The sequence below is a fragment of the Nematolebias whitei genome, chromosome 4 (assembly GCF_014905685.2).
Source record: "Nematolebias whitei isolate Nwh7 chromosome 4, NemWhi1, whole genome shotgun sequence".
Lineage (NCBI taxonomy): Eukaryota > Metazoa > Chordata > Actinopteri > Cyprinodontiformes > Rivulidae > Nematolebias > Nematolebias whitei.
In genome coordinates, this window is record NC_056501.1 from 14,659,542 (window position 1) to 14,682,202 (window position 22,661).

Sequence of the window (22,661 nt, forward strand, 5' to 3'; positions counted from 1 at the left end):
TTAGCTACTTTTAGTTAGCATTTGCTACGTTTAGTTAACATTTAGCTACTTTTTAGTTAGCATTTACTACTTTATACTAGTGTTTAATTACTTTTAGTTAATATTTTATTACTTTTAGTTAGCATTTGCATGTGCTTGCATCTTTAAACTAGTGATTTTTACTTTTAATTAACATTTTATTACGTGTAGACAAGAATTTGTTACTTTTAGTTAGCGTTTAGCAACTTTTAGTTACCATTTGCTACTTTAAACTAGTGATTTGACTGTTTTAACTAACGTTTTATTACTTTTAGTTAACATTTAGCTACTTTAAACTAGCAATTTGTTACTTTAGCATTTGTCTACTTTTAGTTCGCACTTTTCATTCATTCATTCAACCTTTATTTAAACAGATAAGTCACAATGAGCCTCGAAGACTCATTTACAAGTGAGCCCTGTTTGGACAGACAATAAAAGTGGTGAATTAGCTACTTTTAGTTATTTGCTTCATCAAACAAGCGATTTGTTATTTTTAATTAGCATTTTATTTTTTCTAGTTCGTATTGTGCTACTTTCAACTAGTTTTTTGTTACTTTTAAAAACATTTTATTACTTTTACATAGTATATTGCTACTTTTTTTGCTCACATTTGTTTTTCACGGATGTGAAATGTCTGATACTGTGTGAGCGTCAACATGAACGCGTTTTTGATTTTTCCAGGAGACCTCTCTGAAAAAGCAGCTGAGGACGAAGAAGAAGAAGAAGAAGTCCATTAAGGCCGACAAGGATGAAAAAGATGAGGTGGCTCAGGAACAAGAAGAGGAAGAGGAGGGTGAAGGCAATGAAGGAGAGCAAGAAAACTCTGTTCACAGAAACAAAGCCAGCAGTGCTTTGATTCTTCCAAAGAAAAGCAAACTGAAGTGTGAAACACAAGTGAAGGAAGAGACGCTGGATGTTGCAGAAGCACTCGAAAACGACGACACGATGCTGAAAGGTTGAATTTTTTTAAATTATTTATTGACCGTTTTAACTCAATTGCAAAACTGATCAGTGTTTTATTTTACTTGTAGCTAAAGGTAAAAAGAGGACAAAGAAAAAAATTGGGAAAGTGAAAAGAAAAAATAAAATCAACATAGAGGAGATGCCTGGGGCGTATTCTCAACCCGTGGACCTTTCTTCCACCTTTGGTGAGTCAAATCCTCCCCGTCCACCTGCCAGTCAAACACAGTAACCCTGAAATGACAAAAGTCACAGCATTAATTTAAACTCATGACTGTTTCCTGACAGATCTCTACAGAAAAGCAATTCTGGCTCTGAAGGAGCGTCAGGATCAGGGACAGAGACCAGGTTGAGTCCAGCCAGCTGTGTGAAGATGTGGTCATCAGGACAACCAGGCTGTTTAAACAAGTTAGATTCACTTACCGCCCAATCCCTGAGTCTTCGGCTACAATCTAGAGTGCTATGATGGGAAGAATTATGGAGGTTTTATTTGAAAATATATAGGAATATAAAAAGAAAACATGTATTTTTGGCCAAAAATGTTGAGAGTTTGTTTATAAGAAAATGAAAGCATAAAAAACTGCTGTTTTGAATGTGAGATGGTTTTTTTTTTTATTGCATTTTTATGATTATTTGGGAACTGTCCAGCAATGAGCTCAGGTCTTAGAAAAGTAGATTAGATTTGTGATTTGTCTATTAATAATAAACACCTTGTCCCTATGACTACTGCTGTTATGAATCGGTTTGGTTTTATGTAAAGCATTTTCTGTAATAATTTGAAGAAATGGCATTTATATTCATTATGTGAATAGGTAAAGTTTTAATGTGGTTTTTGATACTGTTAATTCTTTCAAAACTGTATTTTTTGGAAGTTGAAATTAAAAATATTGTTGATTAAATGTGTCTTGAATGAAAAATACCCCATGTTTTAAGGTATAAAAATTGTATTAACTATTAAATTATATACTATACACTAATTGTATTGACTATTAAAGAACAGGTCTTAAGTATTGATGGTACACAAATATTTCCATTGCATTAAAGAGACAAATAGAAGAAAATTAATTCATAAACATGAGGGTTTCTCTACTGTAAGGGGTCCCTGAACCAAAAAGTTTGAGAACCCCTGCATTAAAGATAAATTAAGCAGATCCAAAATGTGGTTATCAATTAAGGGAAATACCTCTTTGAATAGTCTGGTTGGGATGGGATCTAGCAGACGTAGATGGTTTGAATGAAGCTTTTTTTCATTCAACCTTTATTTATATAGGTTAGTCCCATTGAGCCTCGTGGACTCATTTACAAGAGAGACCAAATAATTATTATTTCTGTCAATTCAGAAAGCATATTCAATATATATGAATGTATGTGTGTAATTTTGGAAAAATTATAGTCTTGCACAGCTTTTTCCCTGTTGCCACTAAATTCGAGTTCCAGAATTGCGCCGCTCAATGTGGCTGCATGTCTTACATTCATTCTGAGATTTTGCTTTAGAAAACTTTAATTCCTCTTTTTTTCTGGATGTAAATTTATTTTATTTTTTTTCAGATGATTACTTCCTCTGGTATCAGATTCTGTTTCACTGGAAGGATTTTTACTGAAGCCTTTTTTTTTTTAACTTTTGGACATTTGTTGTAATGTGTAACCATAACAACAAGGTGGTTTGCTACATCTGGAAGCTGCTGATTAACATCTCAAAAGCTCAAATAATACCTCAGCCCCCAAATCCCAAATGAGTTGAAAAGGAGGTGCTGTGGATGCATTACCATCTACCTGGAGGCTCTGCTCGAGTGCCTGACTGCCGAGATCTTGGAGGTAACGGATAATACTGCACGTGACAGTGGGAGGACCGAGATCATACCCCAGCACATGCAATTAAGTCTGCGGTGACGAGGGGCTAGGCAGGCTGCTGGGAGAAATGGCCATCGCTCAGGGAGGAGCTCTGCGTGGCATTCAGGCAGTCCTGCTGCACAAGAGGACCGAGAGGCCTGCTGAGTCTGGGTGGACTGATCGGCATCTGCAGCCAGTTTCTTCGGATCTGCTGTGGAATGGACTGCTACAAGAGTTACTTCCTGCCCAAAGCCATCAGCATCTAGAACAACTCTAATGAAACCAGAGAGTCAGAGTCAGAGAGATTTATTTGTCATTCGCATCTCATGTGGTACATGTGGTGGAACGAGATTATGTACGCAGGGTCCCAGTTACATCCAACAATAAAATGTAAAAGAAAAACAGTAATAAGATATAAGATTTGAACTAAGAAAAACATCTGCTAAATAATACACTAAGCACTAATAGCATAAAAACATTACGTTGAACATCAGCACGAACAAGAGGTGGGAGTAAATGAGCACGCATGAACACAGCAATATGAAACAGTTCAGCTGTAATATGACGTAATTTTTTCACAGTGATTATTCTGGTTAGAGATTCATGATTCTAACAGCCTCAGGGTAAAAGCTGTTCCTCAGCTAGTGGTTCTGTACTTAATTCTCCTCAACCTCCTTCCTGGTGGGAGCGGTGCAAAAAGTGTGTGTGCTGGGTGAGTGATGTCCTTCATGATGCAGGTGGCCCTCTTCCTGCATCTGGAGGTGTAGATGTCTGTGATGGTGGGGAGGCTGACTCCAACAGTCTTCTGTGCAGCCTTCACCACTCTCTGCAAAGCTTTTCTTTCTGCAGCTGTGCAGCCTCCATGCCACACGTTGATGCTGGAGCACAGGATGCTCTCCACTGCACACCTGTAGAAGGAGGTGAGGACTGAGCTTCCCAAACCAAGATGACCAAGATGAGCTACAACAACAGTTAATTTCCTTTTGGGATTAATAAAGTTTATTTTTTTATTTTTATTGAATTGAATGAATTAGGAATCTTCTCCTATCGCTTCAATATGCCACATTCAATATGGCGGCGACGTACGATTCAGCGCTTTGTGCAGAAGCCCCACCCCCCCGGTGGCGCATCCTCTCGGTGGAAACTGTTCATTCACTCCAGTGCGGAAGCGCCTCCAGCTGCGTGCGTGCTGCCGAAAGATGGCCTCACCAAGGACAATAACCATAGTGGCCCTTTCTTTTGCTCTGGGTTTATTCTTCGTGTTCATGGGGACCATTAAGCTCACTCCGAGACTGAGCAAAGACGCCTACAGTGAAATGGTGAGTCGCGCTGGATTCTGCACGTGAAGGGCGCGCATCACTCGGGTAAATAAAGGCCATTGTTCTGGGCTGGCAGCCCATGACCTAAATAGTAAAAGAAACGGGAAAAAAAATGGCGCTTCCATTAGAGCACTGCTCTGCTAATTCCCGTCAATAAGGCATTGTTAATGTAGAGAACCCCACAAGGTTAAATTATAAATATATTTTAATGATTTGTGGTAATTGTGAAATAAACCCAGGAATATAGCGGCATATATGCACGAGCAAACGCATTGTAAATGGAAGTCATAGCTCGCTCATTACATCTTATTAAACGTTGTAGTTGCATACAATAAAATAAAAAAACACTCAGCTGAGGAGCAATGGCGGCGCATTCGAGCAATTTCTGTGAGATGCACCTGCAGATGATGCTGCATGGAGCCGGATGGGATGCCTGGAGGCTGATGTGTTGCAAAATTTAAACAAAACGATATAGAGTTTTGACTGAAGGGCTTAAAAAGGACCAAGTTGGAGATCAGATGGTTTTAGACACCAAAAATGATTATAATTTGTTTTTTTTTTTCTTTCAGAAAAGAGCGTACAAGAGCTACGCCAAGGCGTTGCCAGGTCTTAAGAAGATCGGGGTCAGCTCGGTGCTGCTCCGCAAGATCATCGGCTCCCTGGAAGTGGGCTGTGGAGTAGTGCTGACCCTGGTGCCGGGCCGGCCGAAGGACGTGGCCAACTTCCTGCTGCTGCTGGTCATGCTGGCCGTTCTGTTCTTCCACCAGCTAGTAGGAGACCCCCTGAAACGGTACGCCCACGCTCTAGTCTTCGGCATTCTGCTCACCTGCCGACTGCTCATCGCCCGCCAGAGCGACGACCGGCCGGAGCGCGAGGACAGCAGAGAGGAGCAGCACGTCAACGACCAGGAACGAAACAAAGTCAAGCTGTCTTAAGATCGCCTTTCACCTGGATCTGAGCAGCAGTAAATCTGGTACACCTCTACGGACTAGATTTTAAGGGAAACATTCACTCCAAGTAATAATTCTGACATACGTCTTACGTCTTGTCCAGCTGATTGACTGATTACTTTCACCTCGCTCGTTACATCCTCTGCACTTTTACTGTGAAACTACGAAGTCCCGTCCTGTGCATCCTCTACATATCAGTGGACAATCGTGAAAAATCTGTTGATCTCAACTCAAATGTCACACACAGTCAACGCAGCTTCTTATTATTTTCAGTCCCATGCTGTATTCATGTTTGTTTTAATTTTTTAATTTAACTATGACTTTCATTTGCTCTGAGTTGATTAAAAATGGTTGTTTTTCTTCAGTCTTTGTACCTTGTTTTTCCTGTTTCGTTTTATACTGTATGTAGGTAGGAGAAACGATTAATCAGTACATTTTAAGCATGTTTATTGTGGTCAAAAGTACAGAAGATTAACCAAAATGAGCATTTTAGAAATAATTTTATACCTGTTGTACTTCAGCCAGTATTAAAAGAAAAGTTCATTAGGGAATGCATTAGTTAGCTGGTATTTCTGTATGTTTACATCTTGTTTCAGAATAAGCTGAATATTCTCTTTCTTTTTTCAACTCGATCATCATAGTTTACTTGTTCAGGTGGAAAAGGCAGCAGTTGTTGCCTCAGGTGTTTGCTGTGAGCTTGTACAGCAGAACTGAACCAAACAAACATCTTTTTGCTTGCTAGAATATGTATTTTATCCTTTGCACCGCTGAAGTCCTAAACTGAACAGTGCATTTTTTTTCCATCACCTTTTTACTGCAGTTTAAAGAAGCAGTTGATATTTCTGTGTATGGTGTACTTAAATAAAAGACTGGAGGTGAGACTGCCTTGATTAGCACGTTCTGGGTTCTGTTGGACTTTTGAATTAGATTTTTGAAAATGTTAACCTACGTTCTGGGAATTGTGTAGGAAATTTACAACAAAGGAAATGAGGGTGAAAAAAAATCAGAATATAATAATGATATAATAAAGTCACCGCCTAAATTTAAACCGTTTCATGTCTGCTGTATTAATTTTATTGGTATTTCATTCGTTCTCTTTTTTATGTTATTTATTTATTATTTATTGAACGTTTTAAATATAAATAATACGACAATAATGACGATATGTTTAGGTTTATGCGGCAAGCAAGCATCAGTAAACGCCCGATGATACACGCACATAAAAAAAACACTACAACTCCCTTGTAACACCGCGAGCGGAAACGCGCTACTGCGCAAGCGCAGCTCAAACGGTCGCGCGGAAGAATTTGAGTTTTGTTTGAATGGGAGCAGACTAAACAGGGCACTGTATTTGACAGTTTTGTTCCCCAGCAATGTCGAAATGGCAGGAGTGTCGCTAAACTTGTCGGATTCCGACCGATCATCTTCCAGCGACCAGTCTGGGTCCAGCCGGAGCAGCAACCGAAGTCTGAGGGTCGCAGAAAAGGAGAGAAGAAAGAACGAGGCGGAGGACCCGTTCGTGCTAGCATTGAAGTACTTCTCTGCCGGTAAGCCAGACACGAATCCACCCCTGCCCTGGTTGAAAAGTTTCAGATGGTGGCTTAAAATAAAATAACCTTTATGAGATTTTTATATATATATATATACGCAAAGAAAAATGGCGAGGGACAGACAAGAACGATATAGTCAAAATAAAAACATTGCGTAGTTCAGTAAATGTAAATTAGCTTGTTCTGTTAGCTAACTGTGAGGTCTCTAATGGACACTGTTGTATAAACTTTATACAACACTGTCCATTAGAGACCTCACAGTTAGCTACTAGAACAAGACGATACTTGTACTTTCACTGAAGTATCACTTTGAGGTAAGTACCTCAAAGTGATACTGCAGTGAAAGTACAAGTATCTTACCATAAAATTACTTTGGTTAAAAGTCAAAGTCTCATTTTAAATTATTACTTAAGTAAAAGTCTTAAAGTATGTGACATTTAATGTACTTAAGTATCAAAAGTAAATTTCTCATATAAAATGTACTTAAAGTAAGAGTATTACGTAAAAGTGAATGGATAGAATTTCCAAAACAACAATTATTGGGTGCAATATCCAATGATAAAAACTTGGAAAGTTTGAACTAAACAATGAAAGATTACTCTTTTAAAAAAAAAAGCTGATTTTATAGAAGTATTCAACCTTTATTAACTTTTATTATCAGAGCTGTTAGAAAGCCCACGTTGTTGTGTTGGCTTGTTTACTGAGCTCTGTTCTGTTTGGTTATGGCTAGATTCTTTCTGAATTTAATAGTTCCTAAGCTTTTGAATGCACCGTGGCTGTTCCAACGCTAGTGAATGCATCGCTCTGTGTAAAGTGCAGAGCTCAGTTGGAGGTGTTTTTTTCTCTCCCGACACGGATGGAGCCTTGTTGTTCAAGTTTATTTGTGCTTTATTGGTTTACTGATGTGTGTAAATACCAGAAGAAACACAGCAAATAAATCACCCTAAACTGGATATCTGTCGCCGTGTTCTTTAATGGGAAGACTAGTGGTCCGACAACTTCATACCTTGCTGCGCTAAAGCAGTTAATTTCCTGGAGAACACCAAACTTCTCCTTTTTAGCAGCTACTGTCATTTTCACACCTATCAGGAATTTACCAGTGGCTTTGGATGTTATACCATACCATACCATTTTATTTATAGAGCACTTAAAACAGCTACAAGGCCAACCAAAGTGCTGTACAGACAGAACAACAGACAACACACAAAGCAATATACAAAATGAAGTAAATCAAAAATATAGATATAAAAATGATGCAGATAATAAATATGACAACAAACCAGTGTGGAGTGTACAGGTTCAAAACACAGATCATCTGGTATTGAAAGCTACTGAATAGTAGTGGTTTTTTAATGGGATTTGAAAACCGAGAGGGAGGGGCCAGTTTGACAAGCAGAGGTAACTCGTTCCAAAGTCTTGGTCCTGCTACAGAGAAGGCCCTGTCACCTCTGCGCTTAAGACAAGTTCCTGGAACTGTGAGGAGCGATTGGTCCGCTGACCTCAGGGAACGTGGAGGGACATACGGCTGTAGAAAGTCAGAGAGATTGGGGGGAGGGACTGTTCAGCGATTTGTAGACATACAGGAGTATTTTGAAGTTATCAGTCCATTAAATGAGTGTTTTTAGTTGTTATCATCCCCATAGGTAGCGTTCAGACTGTTCCCTCCTACCTCCTAGTAAGTTTAAAGTTACCTGTTTATGGTTGATAATATGCATCGCGGCTCGTGTGCAAAACCAGAAGTGTATTTTAGTTAGCTTTATATAACCCTTTTCATAAACCTAACCTTACACCTGACCCAGACCACTAACCCTAAACTTAATCCCCTTACCCTTGACTCTTAACCATGTGCCCATATTATCAGCGATAATAACGTACCTTTAAACCTACTAGGAGGTAGAAGAGGGGCGGTCTGAACGCTACATATGGGAATGATAATAACTAATAACGGCCATTTAATGGATGATAACATCCGAAGCAGGTGGAATTTACAGTGGCTCCACTGTAAGTCAACAAATACATATTGTAACGATTGATATCTGCATATGCATCTAGTTTGTTCACAGCAGGAACCGCAGTTTTCACACAAGCGGCAGGGGTGAGGCTGGGTTTGTGAGTGAGAGTGTCGGTGAGGGAGAGAGAAGGGGCCATGTGAAGTCACAGACTCAGAAAACAAACAGGCATTGCCCAATCAGAGTTATTCTAATTTTATATTGTAGGAACGAGTAACTAAGTTGGTTATGGGAAATGTATTGATGTAAAAGTACACATTTTATTGAGGAAATGTAGTGGAGTAAAAGTGAAAGTCGCTAGAAATGTAAATAACGAAGTAAAGTAAAGAAATGTCGAAATTCTACTCAAGTACAGTAACAAAGTATTTCTACTTTGTTACATTACAACACTGCTGATGGAGGACATTTGCATACTGAGGCGTATTGCAAACCCACCCACCATTTTTTTTTCCATTCAACCTTTATTTATACAGGTTAGCCTCATTGCGCCACGGGGACTCATTTACAAGAGGAACCTGTTCCAGCCCAAACATATAAAGTACAGACAACAAAAAAGTAGACAACAACAACAATAAACTACAGTAAAAAAATGCAGTTAAACATATTAAAAGACCAGCATTTACATTTTAACTCCCATCACCTTCTGGATCACAAGTTTAGGAGTCATCAGGACTCTGTACCACAGAGCAGACGGTGTCCCCACAGGAGCCAGGCATAAGGCACACAAGACAAGCCCTGGAGCAATGTGGATATCCTAACTGGGCCTCCCTGAAGGCAGAGAAGAAACCCAAACAGGGCTCCAGCCAGCCATCAAGTGAAAAGGAGGAACCCAGACAGGTCATTTCTAGGTCATTTCATATGTTGCAGGAGTTTCAGAGAAACAGAGATGTTCATTTTCTAAACAAAACGTCCCAGTGGATTTTAAAACCCAAAATACATTATTATGACAAAGACTGATTCGTCCCAAAGATCCAGTCCCCCGGCACAAACAGAGTAATATTGTGTATGCTGTTCAGTGTCAGGAGGTCTGTGATCAGTTCTACATCGGGGAAACTAAATAGTCACTGGCCAAAAGGATGACCCAGCACAGAAGAACAACATCATCTACACTCATCTGTGATAGAGAGGAACGTTGGTTTGAAAGAGGAGTGAAGTGAATACGTCACTATTGTCCCCCTTCCCTTGACCCTACCTGTTGGTGCTTGCCAGGCCAGTACTGTAAATAAGAATTTGTTCTTAGTCTGTGGCTGAGCAGTTACAGCAGTCATTCTCCAAAGGGAGTGTTGGGGGGTTAGATTCCACCAGCAGTCACATGCTGAAGTGTCCCTGCTGGGCAAGTCACTCACCGCCTCCGATGTGTGTCCCATCGGTGTATGAATGTGATCTAAAGCACTGACTGGTCTTTGTACAGATATACTGTAATAGAGTGTTGTATGAATGGGTAAATAAGGGCACAGATTGTAGTGTAAAGAGCTTTGAGTATCTTGATAAGACAGAAAAGTGCTATACTAGTACAGTCCATTTACCATTTAAATAAAGCTGAAATGAAAATAAAATGAAAGAAGCCATCTTTATGAAGAGAAACTGTCCATCATTAAACAGGGACGGAAGCTTCCATGTCCAGTTGTCACTCTTATGCTGTTATTGCAAATATCTGTGACTAGCAAGCGACCACTAGGCATCTTAATGATCAATTTGTTAGGCTGATGGTCCACGTTTTGCACGTGAACAACTAGTTTTGGCTGTCACCAGCAAACTGGTTGATCTAATATGAGAAAATGCTGTTTCTAAGACTGAGTTTGTTGCAGTTCCTCAGACTGAAGAAGTCTTATGGATAAATTCAATTCAGTTTATTTATATAGCGCCAAATAACAACAAAGTTGTCAAGGGGCACTTTACAGGGACATTCACATCCATAAAAAAGCCAGTTAGTAAAGTTCTCTATCTAAGGAAGCCAGCAGACAAGTTGAATCTTAGCTTTGTCACACTCTCCCAGCCTGAACATGCACAGTGGCAATAGTGGAAAGGAAAAACTCCCTTTTAAAAGGAAGAAACTTCCATCAGAACCAGGCTCCGGACAAGCGGCCATCTGCTTTGACCGACTGGTTTGAGAGGACAGGAAGGAGAGACAGACGAACACAGAATGGTAGGTCCAGATATAGGTCCAGGTGTACCTGAAAGACAAAAAAACCCCAACACGTTAAGGATCGAAAAAATAATTACAAATACAAAACCGGTTGAACAGAGTGAGTAAAGACAGTAGCAGAGTGAAAAAGTGTGGTCAGTTTGTCCTCCAGCAGTCTAAGCCTATAGCAGCGTAACTAAGGGACAGCTCAGGAAACCCAAGCCAACCCTAACTATAGGATTCATCAAAAAGGAAAGTCTTAATCCCAGTCTTAAAACTGGATGATGTGTCAGCCTCACGGACAGAGATTGGAAGTTGGTTCCACAAGAGAGGAGCCTGATGAATGAATGATCTGCCTCCCATTCTGTTTTTGTAAATTCTAGGAACCACAAGTAAACCTGCAGCCTGAGAGCGAAGTGCTCTGTTAGGAAATATGGAACAATAAGATCTGTAATATAAGATGGAGCTAGGTTGTTGAGAGCTTTGTAGATTAGAAGTAAGATTTTGAATTATTTACTTGATTTGACAGGGAGCCAATGGAGAGAAACTAAAACTGGAGAGATATGATCTCTCCTACTAACTGCAGTTAAGACTCTGGCAGCAGCATTTTGGATCAACTGAAGACGTTTTAAAGACGTATTTGGACACCCAGATAATAAACCATTGCAATAGTCCAGTCTAGACGTGACAAATGCATGCCAGTTTTTCTGCATCATTTTTAGATGAGATGTTTCTAATTTTAGTGATATTACGCAGGTGGAAGAAGGCAGTTCTAGTAACGTTTTTAATGTGGGGGATAAAAGACATGTCCTGATCAAAAATAACATCAAGATTTTTAACATTAGAGCTGGAGACCAGATTAATGCCATCTAAGGAGGGGGAAAGACTGAAAAATTCATTCCTAAGGTGCTCCGGTCCAAAAACCAAAACCTCAGTCTTGTCTGTGTTCTAAAGGAGAAATTTAAGTGTCATCCAGGTTTTTAATGTCTTTAAGACATGCTTGTAGTCTAAGTAACTAACTGGATTCATTGGGTTTAATGGACAAATATAATTGTGTATCATCAGCATAACAATGAAAATTTATCTCATGCTGTTTAATAATTTTACCTAATGGAAGCATATATAAAGTAAAGAGTATTGGCCCAAGCACTGAGCCCTGAAGAACTCCATGACTAAATTTGGTGTATGAAGAAGATTTATTCTTTACGTTTACAAACTGGAATCTATCAGATAGATATGATTTAAACCATTTTAGAGCCGTTTCTGTAATCCCAATATCATATTCAAGCCTCTGTAGTAAAATATTGTGATCAACTGTATGAAATGCAGCACTGAGGTCTAACAGGACCAGTATAGACACTAGTCCATTGTCTGAGGCCATGAGAATATCATTAGTGACTTTTACTAGTGCTGTTTCTGTGCTATGATGAGCTCTAATCCCCGACTGAAACTCTTCAAACAGATTATTTCTTTGTAGATGTTCACGCAACTGACCTGCAACTATTTTCTCTAGAATCTTTTTTAGATGAAAGTTAAATTAGATATAGGTCTATAGTTGGCCAGAATTTCTGAATCAAGGTCAGACTTCTTAAGTAAAGGTTTAATTACAGCAACCTTAAAAAAAAAAAAGACGAAACGTTTCAACAAGAAGAATCCGTCCAGAGGACCTGACTTTTTAGATTTATCTACCTGGATTATTGAGCCTGCATCAGGATTTTTTTTGTTTGTTTTAACATTCTTGTGAGTAAATGTTTACCACAGGTGGGGTCAACAATGTACTGGACCCCAATTTAAAAGGTACGAACGTGCCAGGCTGATGTGTATTTTCCTCTCTCTCCCTCAGTTGAAGCAGGCACTCCTGTGTTTGGGAATGATGAGTTTGAGAATAATCTGGTCCTGGTGGAGAGGGTGGCCTACAGCAGGGGACTTCCCCCAGAGGCCATTTCTGTCATGCTGGAGTTCGCCATGAGCCTCCGAATGGGTAAGACTGTCCCTGGGAACCCGTCCACCGGGTTTTTCTGTGACTAGGGATTTTTTAAAATTGAAATAATGGCTCTGTGAGTTTAAGCTGTAAGATAATAAACTGTAATATCACTCTCATAATTTATATCTTAGGAAAGATGCTTCAGCTTGTAGCATAGAGTTAGGATTGATAGGATAGCATGATAAGATCCATCCACTGTGTGTTGTAGGCACACTTTGTAAAAATCACTGTAATTCTTGTTGTCGAACATTTGAGATGCACATTTTATTTCCTTTGTAGGGACTATTCCATGTGTGCGGGTGCTGAAGTGTCTGATTCCAGCCTCTGTGGTGCCACAGGAAGCTGTTGTTCGAGCAGTCGTTTGGTCAAGTGTAAACAAAATATCCATCAGCACTCAGGTTTGTAATAATAGAACATTTATTTACCGTACATGCGTTATTATTTATCAAAATGTGCTTCTGCTGGTTAAATCATGACTTTTAGCCCTGAAGGGATAGTTAATGCAACATGTTTGAAATGACTTATAAAGTTTATATGGTATTAGTAAGAGTGTACCCTAACTGAATTAATGTTTGAATCTATGGTTTCAGGTTCTTTTCATAAAGTGGGTGTTGACTGTTTTCGACATGATCGATGCAAAAGATCAGCTTCGAGCAATCTATGGCTTCATCTTCAACTTTGTCACAGAGGAGAACCTGGTATGTGGCTCGTCTCCTCCGCTGTATTTACAATTTATCCAAATGTTTTGTTGTTGTGGTGAAAGTCCGACTTTAGTTTATCTACTATGAGTGTAACGATCCTGGAGCTGGTCTTCTAAAGATCAAAAAGTTTTAATCCACCTTATTCCCAGGCCCCATGGTACCTTGTGTGAATTATGGGCGCGACTTCTGGCATGGACTGGCACTCGCGTTCGTTCATGTGCGAACAGTACGAGCTACTCTAGTTTCTCCGAGCGTTTTGGATTTAATTTAAACCTGTAGGAACACCACCTGTCAGAGCTCAAACAGGACAATATAATCATACCGCTGCCCAGTGCCTACTGCAGACGAGGGCTGGGAGGACGACCTGAAGAAGTGGCCGCAGATCTACTAGCATATTTAGCTACTTCACTGACTCGGTTGCTTCCGACGGTGAAGCGATGAACAACCTGAAAAGCTCTGAGGCGCATTAGAATCTACACCAGGGCTATTCAGCTAAATTGCTCAGGGGGCCACATTTACTGAAAGCCAAGAGCTCTGGGGCCAGAAGTGCAGCAGTTATTGTCATTAATTAAGCGTGTTTTACAGTTTAAAATCTACTTTTATTTAAAAATGAACCCATTGGTGGGCTGAACTGAGCTCACCAGTGGGCCTGATTTGGCCCCCGGGCCACCAGTGGAATAACCCTAATCTACACAGTTATAAGGTCGGTGGCGTTTTGTTAAAAGAGGTGGGACACAATCTTATTTACCTTAAAGCAGACAGAGCCCAGCCAAAGCCTTAAAGTCCTCCATCACTGAGCTTGTGTTAACTGCAGAGAAAGTTGTAATACTGAAGACGAACAAATACTATAATGCTATGCCTCCATACACTTGAAATCATACCTGATATTCTCGTCACACTGTTTACAATCCTTCTGAGGATCCAGTGTCTCTTCTCTGGTGGTTTATTGTAGTCCAGCCACAAAGTGGGATGCAGGTTTTCCTCCATCGGCCGTTTGTCAACAAAGTGAAATGAGCACACATGCAGCGTTTGGGTGGTCTCTTCAAGTTCACATTTTTCAGCCACATTCTTAATTCCTCATCTGTAGGTAGGTGATGGAAACTATACTGGTTTTCACAGAAACACTTTTTTTATTTTGGGTCCGTGTTCAAAACACTGTTTTTTTTAGCCACTGATTTAGTTTGATCTGGTTGTTCATGCAGCCTTGAACACAACAGGTACCTGAACGCAGCAAGGCTATTTTAATAAACTTTATGGTTGTTAAATAAATGTGAACAAAACAAAAACAGTGTTTTATCTGCTACACTGAATGCAAATTACTTTGAAATAAACTGCGGTCTGTGCTCCACTACCTTAGTTAACCATGCTTACTGCTACTTCTAGTATCTGACAGGAAGTTGTACCCATAATCATTTATACAGTAGACACCCCAGGAATCAGGTGGATAGGTATTGGACTGATCTGTTTACTGTATAAATCAGTGGTTCCTACAGTTTTCTTTTCTTCGGACTCTTAAAATAACGCGGCAGACTTGTGATCTTGACTATTACTGGTTGAAATATTGGGTTGACGTCAATGTTTGATCAGTTGTAAACAGCTACAAAATAATTTTTCAATTTAATTTGATATCTGGAGATCATTTTAAGACCACCTCTTTTGGTGTTTCAACCCCAGTTTGTATAAACTTTCTGTTATCAGGACTTTATGAGTAGGGTCTGTCAGATAAATGTGTGAAAAAAGGTTTGAGTCCTTCTTTATACGTATTTAATTGGTGTAAATTGGTATATCAAAATAAATTACATATAAATTGTTGACTTGTGTGTTGTTGTGTGCTTTCAGTGTCCTTTCATTTGCCATTTATTGTACCTTTTGACCCGAAAGGAAAGTGGTAAGTAATTATTTAAATATGATCCACATACTATTTCTCTTTAATTCATATTTAGTTTATTTGTCCCCATAACTTCTACCTTATAAGTATTAACAGTACCCGTATTTTTGTTGTTGTTTCAGTGAGAGTCTTCAGAGTTAGGAAGCTGCTGGAGCTGCAGTTTAAACTGGTAAACATCCTGTTCAATAAAGACCTAACTTAACGCCGAGTCTTTTCCCCCTTCAGTATTTATTTTTGTACACCTGTCCTAAGATGGGCTGTATGGTATGATAACTTCATCCCTCTGTCTGGGCAATTTATTTTCCGAGCTTTAATAACCCTTTAATATAGGATCCTCTAACTGCATAGCTGGACACCTCATGGGTCAAGGCTGATCTCTGTTGATTTCATGGTCATGGGGTGAAAAGTCATTGGAAGTTGGTGCAGACCTGGGTTCAAACTACTAAAATCGATCCACCTCGACAAAAAGCCAACATATCAAAGGCTAGAAGAGCAAAGCCAGCAGTGCATATTACACCCTGCTATAAAGAGTCGGATTAACTAAAAACCACAGCATGAATTCCCTCACACAATCTTGATATTGTGTTTCAATTAAGTACATACATGTTTGTTTGTAGACAAGGTTTTAACAAAGGTCACTGTGACCTTGACCTGGCCTTTGCTAATGGAATAGTCAAGTCAGATTTATTTATAGAGCACATTTAAAACAGAAACTGTTACCAAAGTGCTTAACAAAAATATCACATCATCAGATAAAAAGTAGCAAGATATATTTACAGCATATGGAATAAAAATATAAAACCAAAAACAATTAGAAACAATGAAATACTAAATCAGATTTAGAATAAACTAAAATACAAACAAAGAGACAAGTTATCCTGATGCATGCTCAATAATCCAGGTAGAAAAAAAAAAAAAAAAGTTAAGTCTGGTCCTCTGGACATTCAAAAAACAAAACAAAGCAAAAAAAGAAGAAAAAAAAAAGAGACAAGTTCTTTACATGTTAAAAGAAGTTAATCAAAAATAAACCGAGCATAAAAATTAAAACCTTAAATAAATTGTCAGCTATTTCCATGAACTTTCACAAATGGAAAAGTTTTAAAGATGTAAATCACTGGAGTCTTTGTAGGAAATCTGTATTATAGTGTTTAAGGTGAAAACTGAAAGAAAAAAAAGCTTATTTTATTTTTTTCCTAAATTTGTCTAAAGAAGAATGCAAATTTTGGTCCTCAAGTTAGAAATTCCCTTCAAATATCAGACCTCGACTTAATTATCCTTAACACGATAAACTAGAGTTGAGTTCGTGTGGATTCTGTTGAACATTTTGTGGGTTGTGGAGTGTTTTATTCAGTTTGCTGATCAGTTTTCTTGATTCTCCAGGGAAGGCAGCCATTCCTCCTGCACCTGCTCTCACTTTATAAAGTGTTTTGCCCTGAGCTGGTGACGCTCTCCATTCCATCACGGATGAGGGTTTGTACACGCGGGATCGTGTTAAAACTGTTCTACCAGCCTCTCTGAAGTGGTACTGAATGTTTTTATTGTTGCAGAGCGGGTTTAGGAACCATGTTTCCCCCTGGAAGTCGGCCCTGCTTGGTGTCCAGAAGAGGAACGGTGTGGCAGCTGTGTCCGGCATCAGCCTGACCGTGACCATCAAAGACAGAAGCAGCTCCAGGAAAAGGGTGAGTTTCCAGCTTTTCTTCAGTCTGTTTCAACCTGAATCTCTCCACTCTTTATAGACTGTTGCTGCTTTTCATCATTTCATCAACGAGTGGAAAACTCACTCGATCTGCTCTGTGCTTATCTGAAGTTCTTAAGTAGGATTTGCACGCTCAGTTTAAAACAGAAATTTATTTGTGTATTTTAAAGTGTTTTCATTACTTGTTAATCTGCACGCTTGGCTTTTTGTTTAATTATTTAAAACTGGCTCTAAATGTTGTTAAAGGTTTTAGTAGTGGCCTAACTTTGTTTTAAATACAATTTTATTTAATGAAGAAGAAAATACTTTTGTGCTGTTTGGGCCCTGTCAAGGTTTTAACCCTCCTGCTGCCCTTAGATCAAAATTACCCACAAGGCTTTGCTTTTCAATCTGCAGCCTTGTGGCTCATTTTGACCCAAGGGCAGCAGGACGGTTGAGAGTAGATTGACCATTAGGGATGCACAATATTATTGGCATGGTATCGGTATTGGCCGATATAAGCGATAAAGATAAATATCGGACAATGGCCATTAAATCAGAAAACCTCAACGATATAAAAGGTTAATTTAAGAAACTGTCAAGTATTTCTATTAATGCACTACTACTTATGCGCTTTTCACTTGTCGCTTGTGAACAGGTTGAGTTTCAATTTGTGAAAATTTACAAATGCGCACTATTCGAGCGTTGTCATTGTGTTAGAAAGAGTAAATGTCATGAATAAATTTGACGTTAAACATAATCCAAGTTGAAGTGTTGCATCATTTTCAGCCCCCTTTTTGGCATCTGCATTTGGTATCAGGCCAAAGTGACAAAGACCATGCAGAATAATGTAGTATTTTAATTCCACAACAGAGAAAACAGTGTAGTCTCTGTAAATAGCTCTAGAGGGGAAAAAAAAAAAATCGGTATCTGTTATTGGCCAAATAAGTTTTAACATATCTGATATCGGCCAAAAATCCAATATTGTGCATCCCTAATGACCACGTCAATATTGAATTAAATATAAATACCTGAATAAACATTGTTTGGGGATATATTTGGCCTCAAGGGTAATTTTGACCCTAGGACAGCAGCAGGAAGGGTAAAATATGACTTTATACATGACCTTTTACCCACAGTTCAAATAAAAATAAGTAGTGTGACCAACAACACTGACCCTAATTAGAAATATAGCATAAAAATGATAACCCACCCCCTGCCCCGAACTTATTGATCTGGTTATTTAATATTGACCAAAGTGTTAATATGTGTTGATGTCACGTTACACTCCAGGAAACACTTATTTACTGTGACATAATTCACAAATATATTTCCTGTCAGACCTAGTAAACACTTTTTTCTTTTCTTTTCTAGAAACACTGTCACCTGCAGCTGCCAGCCGTGACTTGTGTCATCAACAAAGATGCTCAGACTGAACAGAGCTCCAGCAGGAAGTTGGTCCCTCTGGCTCATCTTCAGTCCTTTGATCAGCTGCTGAAAAATGTTCATCGCATTGAGGTAACGAACAGAGTTCTGCATCTGCCTGGGTGCCTTTTACTTATTTCTCAACTTTTTATTCTAAATTTTCCCTCTTCAGTAGTTCCTTGATTATTACTACGTAAGCAGAGGATTAAAAAAAGCTATAATGGAAAGAGACATTTCAAGTTGAATGGGTGTTGCACTTAAAATTTTAGTCAAAGTCATACAGATGTTCATATTTAATTTTATAAAGCAGAACAATCTGTCTAAATAAAGGTTGAATGAAAACTTGGTAAGATGACCAAAGCTCAGTATTTTTTGGAGAAATGCTTATTGTACATCGCCTTTCAGAGTCAGAGTTTCATTTGTCATTCGCATCACATGTGCTACATGTGGTGGAACATGTACACATGGTCCCAGTTACATTCAACAAAAGTATAAAATGTAAAATAATAACAGTAATAAGCTCTAAGATATGAACTAAGAAAAACGTTAGGTAAAAATACACTAAGCGCTAGTAGTGCAAAAACAATACACCGACCATGAGTCAGTGTGAGCAGATGAGTACGAATGAAACAAATCAGCAGCATGAGTGATTTTTTTCACGGTGATCATCCTGGCTAGGGATTCATGAGTGTTACGATCTGGTATTGGGTGTCGAACCCAAGTGCAGGCCGAGGCATGAGGACTCAGAAGTAAAAAAATAACAATAGTTTACTGATCAAAATAAAGTGCTGTCTGGGCAGCAAAAACTTACTTAGGACAAAGGAGAAGACCAGACCGAGGGCACCGTGGAAGAGTTGGAGAGACGGGTAGATTAGTTAGTCAGACAATGCTGGGACACCAAAAGATTGAACAGAAAGACGTTTTATACTAGTACTAATGAGACGAGAGGGTAAACACCTGTAGTGATTAGGATTGGGGACAGGTGTGCGCAGCAACATGAAAGGAAAAAACACAGGGAGGTGCAGACAGACTGTGAAACAGATAATCGTCTCCATGAGTCCAACAGCCTCAGGGTAGAAGCTGTTCCTCAGTCTAGTGGTTCTAGACTTAATGCTCATCAACCTCCTCCTGAGGGGAGCGGGGCAAAAAGTGTGTGTGCTGGGTGAGTGGGGTCCTTCATGATGCAGGGGGCCCTCTTCCTGTATCTGGAGGTGTAGATGTCTGTGATGGTGGGGAGGCTGACTCCGACAGATTTCTGTGCAGCCTTCACCACTCTCTGCAAAGCTTTTCTTTCTGCAGCTGTGCAGCCTCCATGCCACATTTGATGCTGGAGCACAGGATGCTCTCCACTGCACACCTGTAGAAGGAGGTGAGGACTGAGCGTCCCAGACCAGCTCGTCTCAGCCGTCTGAGGAAGTAGAGTCTCTGATGAGCTTTCTTGATCAGGCTGGTGGTGTTGCTCCAGCTGAGGTTGTCATTCAGGTGCACACCCAAGTACTTGTAGCTGGAGACCACTTCCACCGCAGATCCTCTTATGTTCAGTGTGGGTGGGGTAGGTGTGTTTGTTCCGTCTGAAGTCCACAACCATCTCCCCTCATCTTCTTCACATTGATGTGAATGTTGTTCTTTCTGCACCAGCTCTCCAGATTTTCCACCTCCTCTTTCATGCTAGAGTTTTAAACTAAGATCATCTTATGTTGAGAAAAGCTGAAATTGTTGCTTTTTTAACTTAACATTATGCACAATCATACATGAATATCACGCTCAGAATGTGTTAGGAATAACTCGCAGCTACTAACGTTGTGCTGCTGCACACTAGCGTTCCTGTGAGAGACAGTCAGGTGTACCATGGGATATTGTTCTGTTCCCTTAAGGAAATGGGACAGTGATAGAAGAACCAGTCACTACAAAGATTCAGCATTCTTTAACATCTGTGCCTGCAATGTGTGGTTAAGTGCCAGTAATTTAAACTGTTCCTTGTCAGCAGGTGGTAGTAGGTACTATATACTACGGTAATAAGAAGATGGTGGTGGTGACCTGGATCCTAGACAAAGTTCTGGGTCAGGGACCAATACAGCTCAGCAGCAGTCTTTAGAAAGGACATGACTTTACAGGAGCAGGAGGACCGTGGGTTAAAGCTAAGCTTTGCTGATCTACCTTTAGACAGTTTTATGTTGACGGCTGTCAAAGAAATTCCCATTCTCACAAACAAAGCTATTTCAACATTGCTGCCATTTCCCACTGCATATCCAAACAAGACTGCCATAAAACCTTTAAAACGAGACTGAATGCTGTTAAGAGCTTTATGCACGCCTTTCTTTAATTCTTACCTGGATATCGACTTTGTGTTGAACAGGCCCGGGTTAATTCAGTTTGCGGTGTGTGGGGGAACGTTTTATAAAAATAAAAAAAATTAAGTGCTTATTTGAATTATAACCACTTATCCATCTTGTACTGGGCTGACACTAAACGTTAATAAGTTGTAGAAGTACATCCAGCGGTAACTTTCTGAAAGTTTCATTAAAATTCATCATCTGGATCGCAAGACACTTTGCTGACACACACACAAACGCACAGGACAACAGTATCATCCACCTTTGATCTTCATTTAAAAAATGCACAAAGTGAATTTAAAATGGCCAACTTTTAAGACCCTACAAATAATCAATAAAAAGAGACAACAGATTAATCAAAAATGTTTTTATAGCCGAATCAAACTTCTGAATTACAGCCTGATGGAAGGTAAAACGCCTGCTGAACTCTGGACTTGTGATGAAATATTTTGACCACTTGGTGGCGCTGTGTTACCATCCTAACCTTAATCTTGTGTTCAGGTCATTTACATCTTTACTGCAGAGAAACCAAAGCGCAGGTGGCTTGTGGCTGTAATAGTTTTATTAGATTAGAGCATAAAACTACTTTATGTGCGTTGCACTTCTCATTTGCTTTACAATTATTATTGTCTTTTTTTTTTTTTTTTTTTTAAATCTTAGTGATTTGTCTCCTCTATGATTGGTAAAAAGCACAAGAGGATGATATATGTTCGTAAAGTATTTGTCTAAATAATAAAACTTCTTCATAAATTTGTTCTGAAGACTCAGTGACCTGCAGAAATAAAACGGGTCATTTTAAATTACTTTCCACATAAATTCAGCCCTTCATCTGCACACACAACCCAACATTGAGGCTTTTAAAAGGGACCAAAGTTGTTTATTGCCAAGAAAGCTCTTCTTCTTCGCCAAAACGATGAAGACGTTCAATCTCCCTTTATTAAACCGCTCCTTCGAGAGTAAAGATCAGATATTTCCTTCAGCGACCGCACTGTGTGATAAAATGAACGGTGCTTTCTGGCTTTAATGAGACATTTGCTCCATAATTATTGAAGAGCTGAGTTGTGTCCGTTCAGTCTGTCTCCTTATTGTTCTGATTTATTCATGTTCCTGGCAAAGGGCTCCGTGTTGAGAGGCAGCTGCTTGTTCACAGTAAGAGACTCCATAAATGATCCAAAACTAATGTCCCAGTTCTGCCATCAATAAGACTACTGGATACTCGAGATCCGCCTCAAAACTCGTTCACCTCCCTCAGTGTGGCGGCGAGTACGGCCTGCTACTTTTAATTCTGTTTTTTTTTTCAGCAGGTAAACAGGTTGATTTGGAAGTAAAATGAGGCGGTCAGATGAGTTTTAATGCATTTTAATGCCAAGTTTGACTTTGTGAGCTTCATTACTCTGCATATTTTTTGTCTTTTTATTTGAATTTATGTGCTCTAAGTTCTCTCACAGCTTTTATCGTTTTGTGTTTTACCCCCCATCAGCTGCCGGCTCAGATGGGCTCACTCCTGGGCTCCAGTCTCGCTCTGCAGTACTTGGACTGTGTGCAGGATGAGTCTGCCCTCCTGCGCCTGAACTTCTGGCTGGGCTGTGCTCTACACGAAGGTAAACGGAAGCGGGAGGGGGCGGCAGCGCCACAAAGCTGCAGAGACAAGCCTGGAAATGGGGAAGATGCTGACCCTGTGTTGAACTGCAGCGCGTCAATTAGCTGACACATCAAAGACAGGAGTAGACATGAGGACACACCTCACATTCAAGAACAGTTTCCTGCATACATGTCAAAGGTTTAAAGAGGAGTATACTGTGTATGTGACCGCAGTAAAAGTACACAGTGTACTATGTACATGACCTTAGTAAAAGTACACCGTAATCTGTGTACATGACCATAGTCACAGTAC

At 39.6% G+C, this 22,661-nt stretch overlaps 3 protein-coding genes across 3 annotated transcripts in view; all 3 read left to right on the plus strand.

Annotated features, from left to right (window-relative positions):
* The window catches only part of arl13a (ADP-ribosylation factor-like 13A), a 7,601-nt gene extending 6,091 nt beyond the window's left edge, over positions 1–1,510 (plus strand). The window contains exons 8-10 of the mRNA XM_037675739.1: positions 700–973; positions 1,050–1,166; positions 1,267–1,510. Of these exons, the coding sequence (XP_037531667.1) occupies positions 700–973; positions 1,050–1,166; positions 1,267–1,331 (456 nt within the window). The 3' untranslated portion in view covers positions 1,332–1,510. The remainder of the gene's footprint in view (positions 1–699; positions 974–1,049; positions 1,167–1,266) is intronic.
* A 2,440-nt stretch (positions 1,511–3,950) lies between these two features.
* Positions 3,951–5,382, plus strand: tmem35 (transmembrane protein 35). Its single transcript, XM_037675740.1, has 2 exons — positions 3,951–4,127; positions 4,697–5,382. Exons 1-2 carry the CDS (start codon positions 4,008–4,010, stop codon positions 5,060–5,062), a joined length of 486 nt encoding a protein of 161 aa, XP_037531668.1. The 5' UTR covers positions 3,951–4,007; the 3' UTR covers positions 5,063–5,382.
* Positions 5,383–6,458: 1,076 nt separating this feature from the next.
* Positions 6,459–22,661, plus strand: part of cenpi (centromere protein I) — a 25,638-nt gene continuing 9,435 nt past the window's right edge. The window contains exons 1-10 of the mRNA XM_037675512.1: positions 6,459–6,624; positions 12,605–12,742; positions 13,025–13,143; positions 13,336–13,443; positions 15,286–15,334; positions 15,457–15,503; positions 16,715–16,804; positions 16,882–17,013; positions 18,384–18,527; positions 22,248–22,368. Coding sequence (XP_037531440.1) covers positions 6,459–6,624; positions 12,605–12,742; positions 13,025–13,143; positions 13,336–13,443; positions 15,286–15,334; positions 15,457–15,503; positions 16,715–16,804; positions 16,882–17,013; positions 18,384–18,527; positions 22,248–22,368 — 1,114 coding nt within the window. The remainder of the gene's footprint in view (positions 6,625–12,604; positions 12,743–13,024; positions 13,144–13,335; positions 13,444–15,285; positions 15,335–15,456; positions 15,504–16,714; positions 16,805–16,881; positions 17,014–18,383; positions 18,528–22,247; positions 22,369–22,661) is intronic.

What these genes read in the sequence shown, in the direction of transcription:
- tmem35 (XM_037675740.1), top strand. Translation starts at nt 4,008, where the DNA reads ATGGCCTCACCAAGGACAATAACCATAGTGGCCCTTTCTTTTGCTCTG. An exon ending in AAGACGCCTACAGTGAAATG is followed by an intron (nt 4,128 to 4,696) that starts GTGAGTCGCGCT and finishes TTTTTCTTTCAG; the next exon opens with AAAAGAGCGTACAAGAGCTA.